The following is an 18,102-nucleotide window of genomic DNA, read 5'->3' on the forward strand; positions in this document are numbered from 1 at the left end:
CTATTTTAGTTGTTCTTTTATTTTCAGATCTATATTATCAAAACACCCAAAAATACCTTATTGCATACTATTTGTTACCACTCTTATTTGCATCTATCAATATATCCTTACTTTACACACGAGGGATTGACAACCCCTTCATGCATTGGGTTGCGAGGATTTTCTATTTGTGTGCAGGTGTTGCTTACATAGTCATGTGGATGTTCCTACTCAATTGATACATTGGTTTCATAACTGAAGGAAATAATTGTCGTCGTTGTGTTACATCACTCTTTAAGTTTGAAGGGAAATCAACGCATCAACGAGGAGTCAGTGTCCTCCCGTTAGAACCGGTTACAATGAGAAAAGGTCTCCTCACTTGTCTTCTCACATGCAACAACGATAAAATGATCCTTTGAGAAAGGGAATCATTAGCAATACACTAAAACAAAGAGGTTTCTCATAAAACTGGAAAGTGAAGTACATGAGTACATGTGCTCACGGAGGGTTGAGTTGGGTCAAAGATTTTGTTCTGCCAAATATTGCTAAAGAGTCTCCCATGTCAAACTTTTGTTGTTCAATGCTACAACATGGTCCAATATTAATGTTGTACCCTCACGTTGATGATTGCTATCTATGCCTTCTACACCACCTCATTAACGAGCACACACATCAAGCATGCCAAATATATGTCATCAAATATATCTATAACTATCTCCCCTGCACTAAAACTGTAGCAATAATGAGTATACGATATGTTGACAAAAATCTATTGTCGATAACACACCAACAAATCAAACTGATATAGCACACCAGAACCGAGTCGTGCTACTCACCTTCGCTCATTGCCATTGTCCAGGAATCTTCTCTGTCTGGCTGCTGCTCCACTCCTCCTTGGTTGCCTGGTCGCTGCCACAAAGCTTCACTCGTACCTAGATTAATTGCAACTGTAGGAATGCCAGATGCAATTAAGCATTAAAACAATTAAAGTGCATATATCAGTTCCTGTTGTGATGCATATAAAACATTGTATGTTTAACACTTGATCATATTAGTGTTATGCATTGTAATTGGCAAATAAACTCTTTGAGTCTGCCACAAAAGGTGAAAGACTTTGGTGCCGGTATAGCATTTCTGGAGCCGAAGAACACAACGAATTCACCTTCCCGCCTCAAGACCAGGTCAACAACAACTCTCCCGGCTCCTACTACACTGTGTCTGCTATGTTTAGCCCAACCACCACCGTGTGTCCCTCGGGATGGAGCAGCTTCCGCACCGCGTTCCCCATGAATTCGTCAAAATTGTATATCTTTTATGAATCCATGTTCTAGCTTCTCTAGAAAAACAAATTTTGTTACTAAGTTGTATGTTTTTATTTTATTTAAACAAGTGATCATCTCTCTTGTTTTTGTAAACACCATTACTCAGTTATTTTATTGGTGATATAACTAAACCTTTATGTAACAAGTGCTCCAGAGATTTATATTCAACACAACAACTTGCTGGTTCTACTTAAACTTAAAAGGAGAGGGAGAAATCAGGATTTGAGTCGTCACACAGTCAGAACAATGATATGATGAGACAAGAAAAATCAATTTATCTTTTCTGTGATATTTCATATGTGACTGGAAAAGTACCGCTTGATATTTCACAGTTTCATCATGGTCACGAATACGGCCTCGCCTGGGGATGCTTGGGCCTCGCACAACCATGAGGGCAGAACTTCTACAGAACGCAATCATTAATCGCTCGATCTCAATCGCTAGAAACATGTAGGGGGAGGGAGAAACACTCGTCACACTGTGTACTCGGCGAGAACTTGGCACAGAGAAACTGCTAAGAGAAGCTTCCTTGTCAGGACTACCGGAGCCCCTCATCTCTTCCCTCACGTGAAGGCTCACCCTCCATCTTCCTTAACGAGGAGTTCTACGGCTTCCGCCCACATCCGATGCTCATCGGCATGTCACCCTTGTGCTGGTGCGTGGATGCCTTCCGTGGCATCCTCCATCTATGGGCAGCACGAACGGTGAGTGTGTGAGCGGGGCGCTAGACGACGACCATCACCGCAACAGCGAGGATGGCCGGATGGGCACCGGGTCGCAAAGGGAGAGGATCCACGCCAATCCAATTTAGGATGGCACGAAGGAGGAGAAGGAAGAGTTGGGGAATAGGCTTGACGAAGGCAACAGCTGGGGTGGCTGAAGGTCGAGGTCGATGGAGGCAACATCAGCGGCTGCGACGGCCATCTAGGGGTACCCCATTGTGGGAGTATTGACTCCCTGGTTCAGGAAGAGAGGTGAGACCGTGAGGGAGAGAGGCTCCCGAGTAAAAAAAACGTGGTAGAGATAAATCGGTGAAGGTGAGGGCGACGTGAAAAAATAGATGGGACCGAGAAGGAGGCTAACAACGAACAAACAACGTACGGGTTGTACTTTTAAGAGTAGAGATGTAACAACTTGGTTTTCAAGTACCTCTAAATTTACTTGACTTTCAAAAAAGTGTGTACTTTCGTTCGGATATAAATATCTCGTTTCTATCATCAACAAAGACTAATGAACCATCTTTCATTTATCTTTTTTGTTTTTATTTTCCACTTCAAACAAAAAGAACATGAGAAAAAGGCTAGGCAAACTAGGAGTAATTATCAAGATAATACCTACAAAATCAATCTTTATCCAGATATAAAGCCGGCTTTTGAAGCTCATTATCTGCGTCCAAAAGGAAGCCGCATATCGTGTCCGAGAACCCCCGACCCGAAGCCGTAGAAATTGGCGGCCGGACGGCCAAATCACTCACCACCCACTAGAAAAAGGAAAAAAAAAAAATCAACGGTGGCATCCATCCGCGGACAGCAGAAGCCGACGCGCACAGCGCTACACCAGGCGAGCGCCAGCAGCCAGAGACAAATGGCCACGGCCCTCTCCCTCAGCGGCGCCGCCGCCGGCGCCGGCGGCTCCCTCCTCCGCAGGCGCCCCGCCTCCTCCACCGCGGCGCGGTGCTGCGCCGTGCCCCGCGGCAGCCCCCCCTCGCGCCGCCGGGCCCCGACGCGGCGCCTGGCCGCCTCGCGCGCGGACGACTCCTCGCCGGCGCCCTTCGAGATGACGGTCGAGGGCGCGCTCAAGCTGCTCGGGGTCGCCGAAGGCGCCTCCTTCGACGAGATCCTGCGCGCCAAGAAGGCCGTCGTCGCCTCCTGCAAGGACGACCCGGACGCCGTCGCCCAGGTCCCTCCCTCCCTCCCTCCCCAAAACTTCCCCTCCACTCCATCCATGCCGCCGCCCAGCCTTTCCGCGCTCGCTTCTTGCTCAAGCGAATCCCTTCGTTGAAAGGATGCTTTGATTGTCCCCACAAGCTGCTGATTTAGGAGGGGAAGCCGCCTCGATCAAATTTGTAATGCAAGAACGCCGATGTATGTTGTTACGTTTCAATATCCTGAAGCGAAAACATCAGGTTACAATCTACTTCTGTACATGGCGAAGAAAAGCGAAGACCTGATCATGATCAATTTGGGCAATTTCGTGCACAGTTGTTCCCATGTGACGAATCGAGGCTGTTAAAATACTCTACTTTTGGCATTCAGTGCGTTAGCTTGTAGTGGTAGCACCATTTGTATATCCATGGATGAGCCATGGTGGAGGCGATCATATACTCATACCATATCATGTGCTGTCAACTTTGGACCGGTGACTTGGCTTGGCCCGTAAGAAGGGGAGGAGTGTAAATTTCCGTTTCTTCAATTTCTTCATTTTGACAAGTTACCCCTGCCCGATTTTTCTACGCAACTTCGTGTGAATTTTTGTCCTTTGTAATAACCTTTCTTGTCCAAGTGAACTAGCTGTAATTTGTTCTTGTTTGCTTGTGCAAGTAGTCTTCTTGATAACTACTCTTGCTTGCGCCCATGCCCAATCTTTCAACTGTCCGTTTCAAGACAGAACCGGGACTCCTAAAAGAAACAACACGATCCTAAGTTGCTGGCAGCATCAATCATTGATGTTTTAACAGATTTGCTGGCACTCGGTATCCAACGCGTCCCTGATACCATGATTTGACTCTGTTTCCTGTTTCATTTCAGGTTGAGGTTGCCTATGATATGCTGCTAATGCAGAGCTTATCACGGCGGAGGGCTGGCAAGGTTGTCGATAACAGCGTCCGCTACGCCGATGTGAAACCTGTCAAGACTGCAGGAACAGCCCCACAATGGATGCAGTCAGCCATGAAGAATGTGCCCCTGACATTGGAGGCCCCAGCTTCGAGCAGCCTGGGCATCCAGTCATCCATTTATGGTGCACTGATGGTTTTCACTTATGCTAGTGGAACCTCTACATCTTTACCATCAGCGTACACTAGCCCTGATGTGCCTGGATTTATCCTAGCAACAGGATTCGGTGCTTCATTGTATTTTCTGTCCAAGAAAAACATGAACTTAGGTAAGTTGTTCCATCACTTTGTTATCGCTATTTTTCATAATATCTGCTCTGATGCTCTACATTTAGTACGGTTCAAACATATTCTTAGTTTCTGTTTAACACTCTGTCTCTGCCTTTTGCATAAAAAACATAGAAACACTGCCACAAACTGGTTTTGAAGCTGGAATATAACTTATATCACCAATGCTGTTATCGGTTGCACTATTAACAATGTTGGGAAGGCTAGTTCTGCTCAGCTGGGTGCATTAGTTACTATTTAGTACTCCCTCTGTAAACTAATATAAGAGTGTTTATAGATTACTAAAGTAGTGTTCTAAATGCTCTTATATTAGTTTACGGAGGGAGTACAGTACAAAGCATCTCGTGTTGTTATATCTGTTGCCTTAACTGTTATCTTGCTTTTAGAAGTAGTATTGCCATGGTAGTTTTCTTAGTATCTGATTTCCTTATATATTTGCTCGGTTACTTTCAGTAAAAGAACGACATTAGAAGCATGGAATGAAACATGTAATTCAAAAGTTTTTTTAAGGACAGAATAAAGCAAGAGGTACTTGTATGCTAAGAAAGGCCCCTGATCCAGTGCCAATTAATCCGTGTTGGCTGTAAGGATGAGTAGCAGAGATTACTTGCATTGCATGAACACATGCTGGCTAAAGGGGTGGTTGGTATTGTTGTCATAGACTCATAGTTCGATGCTTGTACGTCTCTTGCACATTAGCTTTTTAGACTAGGTCGGCAGTTTCCCACGTTTGTCGTGTAGTGCGCGCCTTGGCATTGTATTGCATGCTTTTTAGACTAGGTCAGCAGTTTCCCAAGATTGCATTGTTGTCGTGTAGTGCGCGCCCTGGCATTGTATTGCATATGGACTATTTTACAGTCTTTAGGTGAAAATTAAACCTGGTTCAAAGAGATCAATACGGTGCTGTAGATACATTGTGAAGCAAATTCAGTTATTCAGCTATTGTAGCAACAAACAAATTGTGTCCCTATGCACACATTTTGAGTGAAAACATAACATGTCAAATCATACCATGCAGCAATTTTATCTCTTGGATGTCCTGTCTACAAAGTTGCTAGTGAATAAACATGTATGGATCTGACTGGCTGGCATAAGTCCACAAACCTCCAACCAGCTTTTGTGTTTGTATTGCATATGGACTATATTTTGTAGTCTTTAGGTGAAAATTAAATTTTGTTCAAAGAGACAAATACTCAGCGGTGCTGAAAGTTCTGTGCGAATTTCAAAGAGTTACATTGTCAACCAAATTCAGCTATTGTAGCAACAAACAAAATTTATTCTGTACACACTTCTTGAGGCAGAAGATAACATGTCAAAACAGCGATTTGTTCCTTCAGAGTAGATCTGAAGATAAGAACGTTAGAGATCCACAATCATATATAACTGTAGGTTGTATTCTCTCATAGTCTCATGTGATTATGGGGTTGTAGTCATAGTTCGATGGTTTTATGTCTCATGCAACATCACCTTTTTAGTTTAGGTCAGCGGTTTCCCAAGATTACATTGTTGTCGTGTAGTGTTCTCCTTCACATTGTATTGCATGTGGACTAGTTTTAGGATTTAGGTGAAAAGAAAAAAACCTGGTTCGAAGAGATAAATGCTGTGTGGCGCTGAAAGTTTTGTGTGAACTTCAGAGAGATACACTGCAAGCAAATTCAGTTATTGAGCTGTTGAAGCAACAAACATACTCTGTCCTGAACACACTTTTTGAGTGTAAACATAATATGTCAAAACAGTGATTTGTTACTTGAGGGTACATCTGAAGATAAGAAAGCTCAGGGATCCACAATCATACACGGTTGTAGGGTTATGATCTCTCGTTTGATCATGGGACGGGCATCCTTACATATGCACCGTCGTTAATTTGTATTTAATTTGCCCTACCATGCAGCTAATTTATCTCTTGACCACCTTTGTCCTTGGATATTCTCTCTACAAAGTTGCTAGTGAATAAATGCATATGGATCTATCTAGCTGATACAAGTCCACAAACCTCCAACCTGCTTTTGTGTTTGTTATGGCACTGCTTAATTGTGGGAGGGAACCTTGCCCAATGTCCTGTACCTTAATTACTGCTGCTCTTGTGCCAACCTTCCTGCTTCGATTTGGAACGAAATTGAATGCCCTTGTGGTCCTTGTTGATGCAGGTAAGGCCGCATTGATCACCGTCGGGGGGCTGGCAGTCGGTGCGACGGTCGGGTCCGGCGTGGAGAGCTGGCTGCAGGTTGACATTGTGCCCTTCCTGGGCATCCACTCCCCCGCTGTCGTCGTCACCGAGTTCATTCTATTCTCGCAATTGTTCGTATCGCTGTTCGTTAGGTAGGGCCTGCCTGTGGAGCAAGCTAAGCTGTCAGCTGGCCTGTAACTAACTGAAAAAATGGGCATCTTTTTCTTCAGAAGATGCAAAAAGCAGCTGTGTATAGCAAAAAACAGTACTACAGCGGGATCTACGTCCCTCGTGCTTCTTCAATCATCACTTGTATCTAGCCTTTTCTCTTGCTCAGTTTCGTTCGTTCGTTCGGTTCCTTTGCGATTGTTTGGAAAATTGTTGGGTGTGGACTGTGATACATGTGAATTTCAGGTGAAAACTTGCCCTCCCGCCAACTCCTTGCACCGAGCTTCACGTGCAACTGAAGATTTTCAGTATGTTGATCATCAGTAAGATCTTCTACTCTTTGACTTGCGAAGATTTCCTCCATGGCGTAAGAACTTGCAAGGTTTTTGATTGTCAAAATTTCAGGCAAAGTTGGATGGCACCCAACTTTGCGAAGAACTTGCTTGATTGCATTGTTTCCATCTGTGAATGACAAGCTGCTTGTCAGCTTATTTATTCTACCATACCACCCCAGTAAAAAAACCAAAGCCCCAATAAGAGAAACAATTGGGCCCCTTTCATGCCCAGGCCATGGGTGTGATCCAAGCAATCTAGACGTAATTCTGCTGGATCAGTGTCCCAACTGGCAACCTGATCAAGTTCAACGCACCGCACGTGCTGCTCTTGGGCCAGAATCCGCGTTGATATCCTCTTCTCATGTGATCATGTCGGCACCAAAACCATGGCCTACGTTGCCATGGCCACCCAGATACACAGAGGCCAAGTTCAATTGATTTCACATAATGAAGCTGCTGCATATAATTGGAGCCACCTCTTGACCTAACAGGGTCAAGCCACCAAGCACCCGGTTTTCGACGGCGGAAAAAGGAGATGGACTATTGCGAAAAGAGACGACGACGATGTTCTGGACAAATTTACAGCCACCTTGTTCTCCTCTCTCATTGGAGAAAAGAAAAAGGGTAGATAAAAGAACAAAGGGGAGGAGGGGGGGCGAAAAGCGTCGCTAAGGAACGGTGGTGATCTAACCTTATACCTTGCTATCAGTACGCTAGTTTAATTACCCGGGTGAGCAGTTTCACAGCAGCAGGAACACTCTCTGCTCATAAAGTTTCTCCTCTCGGCGGGCACGCCGGATTCTCTTTCAGTAGGTGCTGCTCACCATGGTGGGGGCCGAGAAAGGCGCGAGGGAGTTGGCGGGGACGCTCACGCCGCCCCCTCGCACCGACACCGACGGGCTCTTGCTCCACCCCGCCCTGCTCACGGCGCTCGCGTCCAGGAACACCACGACCACCGTTATGTCGTCGTGGAAATGCCGCCTCACCCCGCGCTCGATCTTCTTCAGGTCCGAGTATCTCATCTCCCTCTTCTTGGCCGCTTCTTGCATCGCGGCTTTCACTAGCTTCCGAGCGATCCCCTGGCGAAACAGAAATTGCATAATTTTCAGGAATGGATGTTAAATGATCGCATGCCAGAAGTAGGCTTGATTTTGACAATACAGCAGCCTAGGGATGACATGCAACTTGGTTTTTTTAACGGTATGTTGCTTGAAATACTACTTGGAGCTTAAAATAGGAAAACAACTTTAAGTGGAGAAGTGGTAAATGCTCCCTGCCAATTGAAAGCACAAGCATCCACATAAAGTGCAGAACTCCGATTATACTTGCTTGAAATACCACCTAGAGTTTAAAATAGCAAAATAACCTTGAGTAGAGAAGGGGGTAAATACTCTCTACTAGCAAGTGATTGAAACACAAGCATCCAGATAAAGTGCAGAATTCAGACTACACTTGTTTGAACTTCTAGTCTAGTTTAAAATAGCAAAACAACTTTTAGTTCCACCCACGCAAACAAATAAAGGCATTCAGAATATATTTAGTGAATTGGATGGGTACTGAGCCTCAAAAGGAATTTTAGATTTGAATCATGGAAACAAACTTTTTCTTTATGGATGAACACCCATAGAAATCAGAGTGTAGGAGAAGAACACATACATTACGAGGGTTAGTTTGGACAAGGTCAACCGCTTCCTGATTGCTGAGGTGCTCCCATAGCCCGTCAGAAGCAAATATAACAAACTGATCACTCGGTTGTATTTGGTGTACAGCGATTGCAGGCTCAGAACTAAGAATTGGCTTCTTGAAGGTTTCCCGGAGCCGAAACTTGCTATGTAGAGGTGTTCTGTTGTACTCTGGTCTTTTCAGATATACATCTCCGATAGATCTTGAGATCTGCAGAATATCATCTCACCTCATAAGTTACAATTGAAGAAAAACAGTAGTAGAGTATCCCAACTGTATTTCATACCAGTATAACGCAGAAGAGGAGAATGTTTACAGGAACTTATAGACTGTTGTGTACACAAAGTATTATGTCATGAAGAAAATTCCGAGTTGCAGTGACTGATGGTGTTGATTAGCTCAAAAGTTAAGCGTAAAAATGACGATGAACACGGGTGACTGTAGAATGCATCACTTCCTCCCGCTGGCACGCTTCTGTTATACAGGGCAAGAGGCCCCCAGTGATAAAGATGACAATTATACAGCACCAAATCTTACCGCACATTTATTTTTAGATATTGGAAAAGCATGTTACCTTATGATGATGCAACCATATTTAGTGCAGGCACTTTAGCTCTGAGAACGATTGACTTACCTAATACCTAACTTGAAATCAATAGTGCAAACACAAAAGCAATTGTCCATACTATTCCAGAATGAAAAAAGTGGAATTGTGATGATATGGACATATGACGTCTCCGGCGCGAAGACTTCTAACAACAAATTAATTAATTATCTAGGCAGGACTAAATCTCAAGAGTGATCTTATGTGCCTCGCAGTACAGAATTTCCGTTACCTGGATGAGGCCCTTCACACGCCAAACGTTGTGTTTTAGAACCACAATTTGTGGATCATGAGGGTGTGATGACTGTAGCTCCTGCCTAACTTCCTCGTAGCACGCATTGTGCTCCGCCGATAACTGCATGGCCACAACCTGACCGGTCGCCTTGACGAGCCGTCCGAGAACCGCACGCGAGTCGCCGGCGTTTGCGATGTAGAGAGTCCCGGAGCAAATTACACCGACCAGGCAACACGAGCCCACTGCTGCGATCTGAGGCTTCACAGACCATTCCTTGCTGACTACGGAAAGGAAGCCGTCCTCGGTTGCTTGGAAGGCTTTCCGGATCACATCGGCCGACATGCACTTGTGCTCGGTTGCAAATCCTGAAAGGAGATTGTTTTGTTTATCATACACTGACACTAACAAGGCTAACAATAAGTAAGAAACAGCCGCCAGAAACAGAAAACCAATGAGTAACAGAACAATGTCACCATCAACAGAAGACATAAGCAACTACTAGAAGAGATGAATCTATTCTTCCTGAAATATTATACTAGCTCACTGCCGGTGACCACCCCATGTGTGATCCAAGCTTAGAAATAAGTCTACTGAACCTGCAATATTTTGTTCATCTTCTTCTGTCACAGCAATGAGTAGCAAACTATCACAACTTACTTTTTTTATGAGGAAAATTATCACAATCATCCTCACAAAAAATGCAACGCAGAACATCATACTGACACACCAATAGTTGGCATTTGATGATATCATCATCAGTGGCGCCTCCCAAACTTAAAAGGAAGGGGATAATCAGCAGCAGATTCTCTTGCTTTCCTTCTCTCTCTTTTTTTTGCAGAAATTAGGAGATGGGGATTTGAGATGGAGCTTACTTCTGAGATGGTGGAACATGTTGTCATTGATGAAGCGGGAGGTCTCCGGGCCGCCATGGCCATCATAGACGCCGACGAAGGTGCCCTGCGGGCCGGGGTCGGCCATGGAGAGCGAGCCGGACTCCACCTGGCTCTGGTCCTCCAGCAGGTTGTTGGCCTGCACCACCGCCATGGAGAACTCGCCTGTGGCCGCCTGCCCGGCGTCCTTGTACCACAGCAGCCCGTCCTGCCGGCCGGCGGCGTCCGAGCCCTTCTTGCCCCGCCGTCCGGACCGGGACCGCGCGCCCCAGCACGACCTGAAGTAGTCCATCACCGCCGCCATCACGCCCTCTCCCCGCAGCTCCTCGACGGCATGCCCACCGCCGCCCTCCGCGCCTGCAACCAAACAGAATCGTCAGTACGGGTCAGATCAAGTTCTTCGCCGGCAGCTGGATCGCGGCCAAGGATCAATCAATCAGCCAAGAAACCGCATCAATCCCGCCATCCCTAATCAGCCAGCGCAGAGCGCGGAACCAGATCGAGAGAAAGATACAAGGCATCTCTCACCTTTTCCCCCCCCCCCCTCTCTCTCTCTCCGTCCAAGAACTCGCCGCCGAGTTCGTGCTCGGATTCTTGGAATCTACCACCGGCGAGGTGACTCTCAGATCTGGCGCGGACGGGCACGAGCTCCGTCGCACGAACAGCGAGGACTGGCTGGACTGGACTGGCGGCCGCGGTCCGGGATCAAAGAGAATCAGCCAGCCAGCCAACCAACCGAGCAAGGAAGGAGCTTGACAAAAAGAGAAATTCCCTCGCCGGCCTCCTCGCCGCAGTCCTGCTGCTTTACTTTACTTTACTTTACTTTTCTCCCGGTGGCTAGCTAGCTAGCTACGCCCCCAATCTTTGAACACTCGCTGGAAGAAGGAACAGCTCAGAGGCAGTGGTGGAAGCCGCACCCAACCCCAGCGGCCCAGCCTACTGCTACTGCTATTGCTACGACTACTGCCGAGACCCAGGTGAGCGAGCGGAGGCAGGAAGGCGAGGGGACAAAGAAGCCATTAAAAGAAGAGCGGGGAGGGGGGGACGGGACGGGAGGGAGGTCAGGGCCAGCAAGGCAGAGGATGGGCTCCTACCAATCCTGATTCTTGTGTGACTGACTGGTTGTGGTGGTGTGGACTGCTACTGCTGCTGCAGGTGCAGGGCTATGCGTGCTCCCTCGACCTCGAGCCAGGTCAGTCAGTTCCCCTTCTTCCTCGCTCTCTCCTCACCTCGCCTGCCTGCCATGGGTGAAAACTGAAAAGAAAGAGAGCATCTTTTTATAGTAGTTGTGGTGCTTATCTCTGTTTGCAGAAAAGGATGGCCATCTAGTTTAATCCTCATCGGTATGATTAATAGGAGTACGACTACTATCTCCCCGTGTTATTAACTTGGTCATCCACATAATCTGTCAGAATTTATCATAAAAATAAATGTATCTAGACGTATTTTTATTCTGGATCCATTCATCTCTATCAATTTTCACTTCTGCGACGGTTAATTCGGCCCAAAGGGAGTATATATGAATGAAAAGGACGGTAATCTAGTTTAATTATTACTACACCCTTGTTAAATGTTTGGCACTGAAACAGCTCCACCGTTTTCGAAATCCCTTTTTCTTTACTGTTGTTTGTTTGTTAATGGTGGTTTGCTTCTGGTCTAGTAATGATCTCCCGGCCCTTGAATTGAACCGATCAGCCTTTGATTCCATAATCCTAGTCTAGTTCACACACATGAGAGATGGAATCTTTGATAGTACCAGTTTAAAAGCAAAAAAGAAGAAAAGAGAGAGAGGTAGGGATGCATGTTTCCATGGGGAGAAGGTCAAAGGGGTGCATATGTGCTGCAAACTCATCAAATCTAGCCTGGAAAAAGGCCACCCCTCACTCACTCACATGCATGCACCTAGTCAGATCAGTACTTTTTTTTTCCTCATCCTTATTTTCTTCATTATCATGGACAAAACATTTCGTTCACCATGATACTATTTCATCACAGATGAAGTGCTTTTTTCTAAGGGAACTTGAAGTGCCATTTGAGAGAGGGAAATAATGACCAAGACCTGGTTAATTAACAACCATGGGCCTCCATGCTGCAAGTTTACAGGGCACATAGCTGGCAACGGCGTTTGTGGGGTGTGAACCAGGATGTGCCCCAGCTTGTGTTGTCCCTGTTTCCTTCGCTTTTTTTTTTGTTCCCATGCAAAAGATGATCAGAATAATTTGCAAATGTGTCATCTATCTATAAGGTCCTGTTTGGAACCTTTTTATAATTTATGTTGTCTTCAGGACATGTTATATTGTAAATTATAAATACTAGATGGACAAATTATTAAAAACTTACAATCTACTCTATCCGAAATAAAACCAGATTATGAATTACTAATGATACATTATCCTTGTAAAATTGAAGATAATTACTAATTTCTGTCACTGCCACCCTTCTCTTTTTTTTCTCCTCAGCGCGCTCACAGGACACACAGGTTATTATGCAATGTAAAAACTTGGACTACAGTTTATATAATCTGGCCTTTATACATGTCGACCTAGATTATTTTTATAAACTCGATTATATAATCTATCTTCATAATTCAGATTATCATAATTTATGATAGTTCCAAACAAAGCCTAAGTTGCCTTAAAATTATTAGTCGAGCGCTCTACGGTAACACCAACTGCGTGATTACTTATTCCATTCGCTTCCATTTTCTCTTTTTCTATTAGGATTTTTTTTCTTTTTATTAGGGATTTTTCTAAGGATCGAGAGTCGACCCCGACCTACTTAAACAGACCGCTTGTATGATGCATGTACCATTTTTCTTTAAATGGTTGCATCGACTATCGGTATTTTTGTCAATCACGAACTACTTGATTGGTCGCCACTTGTTTCAGACACGTAATTTGTTTCCCTTCAAAATGGTTGTTTCTGTCGTCGTTGTGACACATGATTTTGTCGATTACAACCTACTTGATCGGTCGACACTTGTGTAAAGCACATATTTTCATACTTTCCTTAAAATGGTCGTTTCTGTCATTGACATGACACATATTGTTGGGATCCCAACCTACCCGATCGGTCGCCGCTTGTTTAAAGCACACATTTTTTCCTTTTCTCGAAATGGTCGTTTCTGTCATCGCCATGACACGTATTGTCGTGATCCCAACCTACTTGATCGATCGCCGCTTGCTTAAAGCATATATTTTTTTCTTTCCTTAAAATGGTCGTTTCTATCATCGCCATGACACGTATTGTCGTGATCCCAACCTACTTGATCAGTCGCCGCTTGTTTAAAGCACAATTTTTTTTCATTTTCTTGAAACGGTCGTTTGTGCCATAGCCATGACGCACATTGTCGTGATCCAAACCTACTTGATCGACTGTCGCTTGTTTAAAGCATTTTTTTTCTTTTGTCACAATGGTCGTTTCTGTCATTCCCATGACATGTATTGTTGTGATCCCAACCTGCTCGATTGGTCGTTGTTTGTTTAAAGCACACTTTTTTCATTTCCTCAAAATGGTCATTTTTGTCATCGCCAAGACACGTATTGTCGCGATCCAACCTACTTGATCGGTCGCCGCTTGTTTAAAGCACACATTTTTCCTTTCCACAAAATGGTCGTTTTGTCATCGCCATGACACGTATTGTCGCAATCCCCACCTACTTGATCGGTCGCCGCTTGTTTAAAGCACACATTTTTCTTTTTCACAAGATGGTCGTTTCTGTCATCGCCGTGACACGTATTGTCGCGATCCCAACCTACTTGATCGATCGCCGCTTGTTTAAAGCACACATTTTTCCCTTCCATAAAATGGTTGTTTCTGTCATCGCCATGACACGTATTGTCGCGACCTCAACCTACTTTATCGGTCGCCGCTTGTTTGAGACACATATTTTTTATTTAAAATGGATGCTCTCCCGCCGCCATGACATCTATTCTTTATCCCCACCTACTTGAGCGGTTGCCACTTTTTTTAGACATGTATTTTTCCATTCTTCAAAATGATCATTTTTGTTATGATGGTGACACATATTTTTGTCGGTTGCCACTCAGTCTAGGCACGCATCTTTTCTTCAAAATGGTCGATTCTGGCGTTGCCGTGACATGTATTTTGCCATTGCCAACCTACTTGATCGGTTGCCACTTGTTTGAGGTATTTATATTATTTCTCATCAAAATGGTCATTTACGACGCCTTCATGATGTTGGAAATATGCCCTAGAGTCAATAATAAATTAGTTATTATTATATTTCCTTGTTCATAATAATCTTTTTTATCCATACTAGAATTGTATTGATTGGAAACTCAAATACATGTGTGGATACATAGACAACACACTGTCCCTAGTGAACCTCTAGTTGACTAGCTCGTTGTTCAAAAGATGGTTAAGGTTTCCTAACCATAGACAAGTGTTGTCACTTGATAACGTGATCACATCATTAGGACAATGATGTGATGGACAAGACCCAAATTATAAACGTAGCATATGATCGTGTTAGTTTATTGTTATTGTTTTCTACATGTCAATGTATCTGTTCCTATGACCATGAGATCATGCAACTCCCGGACACCGGTGGAATACCTTGTGGGTTATCAAACGTCGCAAGGTAACTGGGTGACTATAAAGATACTCTACATGTATCTCCAAAGGTGTCTATTGGGTTGGCATGGATCAAGACTGGGATTTGTCACTTCGTGTGACGGAGAGGTATCTCGGGGCCCACTCGGCAATACAACATCACAATAAGCCTTGCAAGCAATGTGACTAAAGAGTTAGTTACGGGATCTTGCATTGTGGAACGAGTAAATAGACTTGCCGGTAACGAGATTGAACTAGGTATAGAGATACCGACGATCGAATCTCGGGCAAGTAACATACCGAAGGACAAAGGGAATAATATACGGGACTATATGAATACTTGACAGAGAGGTTGAATCGATAAGATCTTCGTAGAATATGTAGGATCCAATATGGACATGCAGGTCTTGCTATTGGATATTGACCGGGGAGTGTCTCATGTCATGTCTATATAGTTCTCGAACCAACAGGTCTGCACACTTAAGGTTCGATGACGTTTTAGTATAGTTGATTTATAGGTGTTGGTGACCGAAGGTGGTTCAAAGTCCCGAATGAGATCACGGACATCACGAGGGTTTCCGGAATGGTCCGGAAATGAAGATTGATATATAGGATGGTTTCATTTGGTCACGGAAAGATTTCGGGCATTATCGGCACTGTACCGGGAGTGACGAATGGGTTCCGGGTATTCACCGGGAGGGGCCCACCCACCCGGGAGTGAGCCCAGTAGCCCTATGGTGGCGCACCAACCCTTAGTGGGCTGGTTAGGCCAGCCCAAGTGGGCTATGGCGCCACAAGGATAAAAAAACCAAAAAGAAAGGAAAAAGGAAAGGGGGAGGTGGGAAGGAAGGATTGGACTCCTTCCCCCAAACCGAATTGGGGCGGGAGTCCACCTCCTCCTCTCGGCCGGCGCACTTGGGGCTCTCTTGAGCCCAAGGCTAGCCCCTCCCCTCCTCCTATATATATTGGTGGTTTTAGGGCTTTTGAGACATAACTTTGCCACGTGCAACTCAAACCTATACCACATAGTTCTTCCTCTAGATCGGATTTCTGCGGAGCTCGGGCGAAGCCATGCACGAATAGATCATCACCAACACCAGCGCGCCGTCATGCTGCCGGAGAACTCATCTACTTCCCCGTCTCTCTTGCTGGATCAAGAAGGCGGATATCGTCATCGAGCTGTACGTGTGCTGAACGCGGAGGTGACGTCCGTTCGGTGCTAGATCGGAACGGACCGTGGGACGACGGTGATTTGAATCACGAAGTTGTACCACTACATCAACCACGTTTCTTAATGCTTCCCGCTTAGCGATCTACAAGGGTATGTGGATCCGATCTCCCTCTCGTAGATGATCATCACCATGATAGGTCTTCGTGTGCGTAGGAAAAAATTTATTTCCCATGCGACGTTCCCCCACAGTGGCATCATGAGCTAGGATCATGCGTAGATGTAATCTCGAGTAGAACACAAGTTTTTGTGGGCGTTAATGTTCGATTTGCTTCCCTCCTTAGTCTTTTCTCGATTCGACAGTATTGTTGGATTGAAGCGTCCCGGACCAACCTTACTCGTACGCTTACGAGAGACCGGTTTCATCGACCAACATGCAACTCGTTGCATAAAGATGACTGGCGGGTGTCTGTTTCTTCAACTTTAGTTGAATCGAATTTGATTGAGGCGGTCCTTGGAGAAAGGTTAAATAGCAATTTGCATATCACCGTTGTGGCTTTGCGTAAGTAAGATGCGATCATAGTAGATACCCATAGCAGCCACGTAAAACATGCAACAACAAATTAGAGGATGTCTAACTTGTTTTTGCAGGATATGCATGTGATGTGATATGGCCAAAGACATGATGTGATATATATTGGATGTATGAGATGATCATGTTGTAATAGTTAAATATCGACTTGCGCGTCGATGCTACGGCAACCGGCAGGAGCCATATGGTTGTCTTTAAACTAATGTTTGTGCTTGCAGATGCGTTTACTATATTGCTAGGTTGTAGATTTAGTAGTAATAGCATAGATAGCGCGACAACCTCGATGGCGGCACGATGATGGAGATCATGGTGGGGCGCCGGCGACGATGAAGATCATGCCGGTGCTTTGGTGATGGAGATCAAGAAGCACGAGATCATGGCCATATCATGTCACTTATGAATTGCATGTGATGTTAATCCTTTTATTCACCTTATCTTGCTTAGAACAACGGTAGTATTATAAGGTGATCCCTCACTAAAATTTCAAGATAAAATTTTGTTCTCCCCAACTGGCACCGTTGCGACAGTTCGTTGTTTCGAGACACGGGGTGATGATCGGGTGTGATAGACTCAACGTTCACATACAACAGGTGCATAACAGTTGCACACGCGGAACACTTGGGTTAAACTTGACGAGACTAGCATGTGCAGACATGGCCTCGGAACACAAGAGACCAAAAGGTCGAGCATCGTATAGTTGATATGATTAGCATAGAGATGTTTACCACTGAAACTATACTCAACTCACGTGATGATCGGATTTGAGTTAGTGGATTTGGATCATGCACCACTCAAATGACTAGAGGGATGTATTTTTTGAGTGAGAGTTTATTAGTAATTTGATTAGTTAAACTCTAATTATCATGAACATAGTCAAAAGGTCTTTGCGAATTATGTTGTAGCTTGCGCTGTAGCTCTACTGTTTTTTATATGTTCCTAGAGAAATTTAGTTGAAAATGATAGTAGCAACTTTGCGGACTGAGTCAGTAAACTGAGGATTGTCCTCATTGCTGCGCAGAAGGCTTATGTCCTTAATACACCACTCGGTGTGCTGCACCTCGAGCGTCATATGTGGATGTTGCGAACATCTGACATACACGTTTTTGATAACTACGTGATAGTTCAGTGCGTAATACTTAAAGGCTTAGAAGCAAGGCGCCGAAGTCGTTTTGAACGCCATGGAACATAAGAGATGTTCTGAGAGATGAAATTGGGATTTCATGCTCGTGCCCTTGTTGAGAGGTATGAGACCTCCAACATGAT

At 44.8% G+C, this 18,102-nt stretch overlaps 2 protein-coding genes and 1 long non-coding RNA gene across 3 annotated transcripts; 2 read left to right on the plus strand and 1 right to left on the minus strand.

Moving 5' to 3' along the window:
• The first annotated feature begins 2,718 nt into the window (after positions 1–2,718).
• On the plus strand, positions 2,719–6,908 carry LOC123449734 (protein CHAPERONE-LIKE PROTEIN OF POR1, chloroplastic). Its single transcript, XM_045127055.1, has 3 exons — positions 2,719–3,200; positions 4,049–4,403; positions 6,570–6,908. The coding sequence occupies exons 1-3, from the start codon at positions 2,886–2,888 to the stop codon at positions 6,743–6,745; spliced, it is 846 nt and encodes a 281-aa protein (XP_044982990.1). The 5' UTR covers positions 2,719–2,885; the 3' UTR covers positions 6,746–6,908.
• Positions 6,909–7,605: 697 nt separating this feature from the next.
• LOC123449733 (probable protein phosphatase 2C 28) lies at positions 7,606–11,672 on the minus strand. The gene is made up of 5 exons (XM_045127054.1): positions 11,599–11,672; positions 10,487–10,861; positions 9,612–9,979; positions 8,749–8,985; positions 7,606–8,171 (listed from the first exon to the last, which is right to left on the minus strand). The coding sequence occupies exons 2-5, from the start codon at positions 10,806–10,808 to the stop codon at positions 7,899–7,901; spliced, it is 1,200 nt and encodes a 399-aa protein (XP_044982989.1). The 5' UTR covers positions 10,809–10,861; positions 11,599–11,672; the 3' UTR covers positions 7,606–7,898.
• On the plus strand, positions 11,648–12,882 carry LOC123449735. Its single transcript, XR_006632044.1, has 2 exons — positions 11,648–11,696; positions 12,500–12,882. It is a non-coding gene; the product is annotated as an uncharacterized LOC123449735 (long non-coding RNA).
• The last annotated feature ends 5,220 nt before the right edge of the window (positions 12,883–18,102 follow it).

The sequence above is a fragment of the Hordeum vulgare genome, chromosome 4H, assembly GCF_904849725.1.
Source record: "Hordeum vulgare subsp. vulgare chromosome 4H, MorexV3_pseudomolecules_assembly, whole genome shotgun sequence".
NCBI lineage: Eukaryota > Viridiplantae > Streptophyta > Magnoliopsida > Poales > Poaceae > Hordeum > Hordeum vulgare.

Coding starts and splice junctions, on each gene's coding strand:
- LOC123449734 (XM_045127055.1), top strand. CDS start 2,886: ATGGCCACGGCCCTCTCCCTCAGCGGCGCCGCCGCCGGCGCCGGCGGC. Junction 3,201..4,048: donor ACCCGGACGCCGTCGCCCAG/GTCCCTCCCTCC, acceptor GTTTCATTTCAG/GTTGAGGTTGCCTATGATAT. Junction 4,404..6,569: donor CAAGAAAAACATGAACTTAG/GTAAGTTGTTCC, acceptor TTGTTGATGCAG/GTAAGGCCGCATTGATCACC.
- LOC123449733 (XM_045127054.1), bottom strand. CDS start 10,808: ATGGCGGCGGTGATGGACTACTTCAGGTCGTGCTGGGGCGCGCGGTCC. Junction 8,986..9,611: donor GTGTGAAGGGCCTCATCCAG/GTAACGGAAATT, acceptor GATATTCTGCAG/ATCTCAAGATCTATCGGAGA. Junction 8,172..8,748: donor TCCAAACTAACCCTCGTAAT/GTATGTGTTCTT, acceptor CTGTTTCGCCAG/GGGATCGCTCGGAAGCTAGT.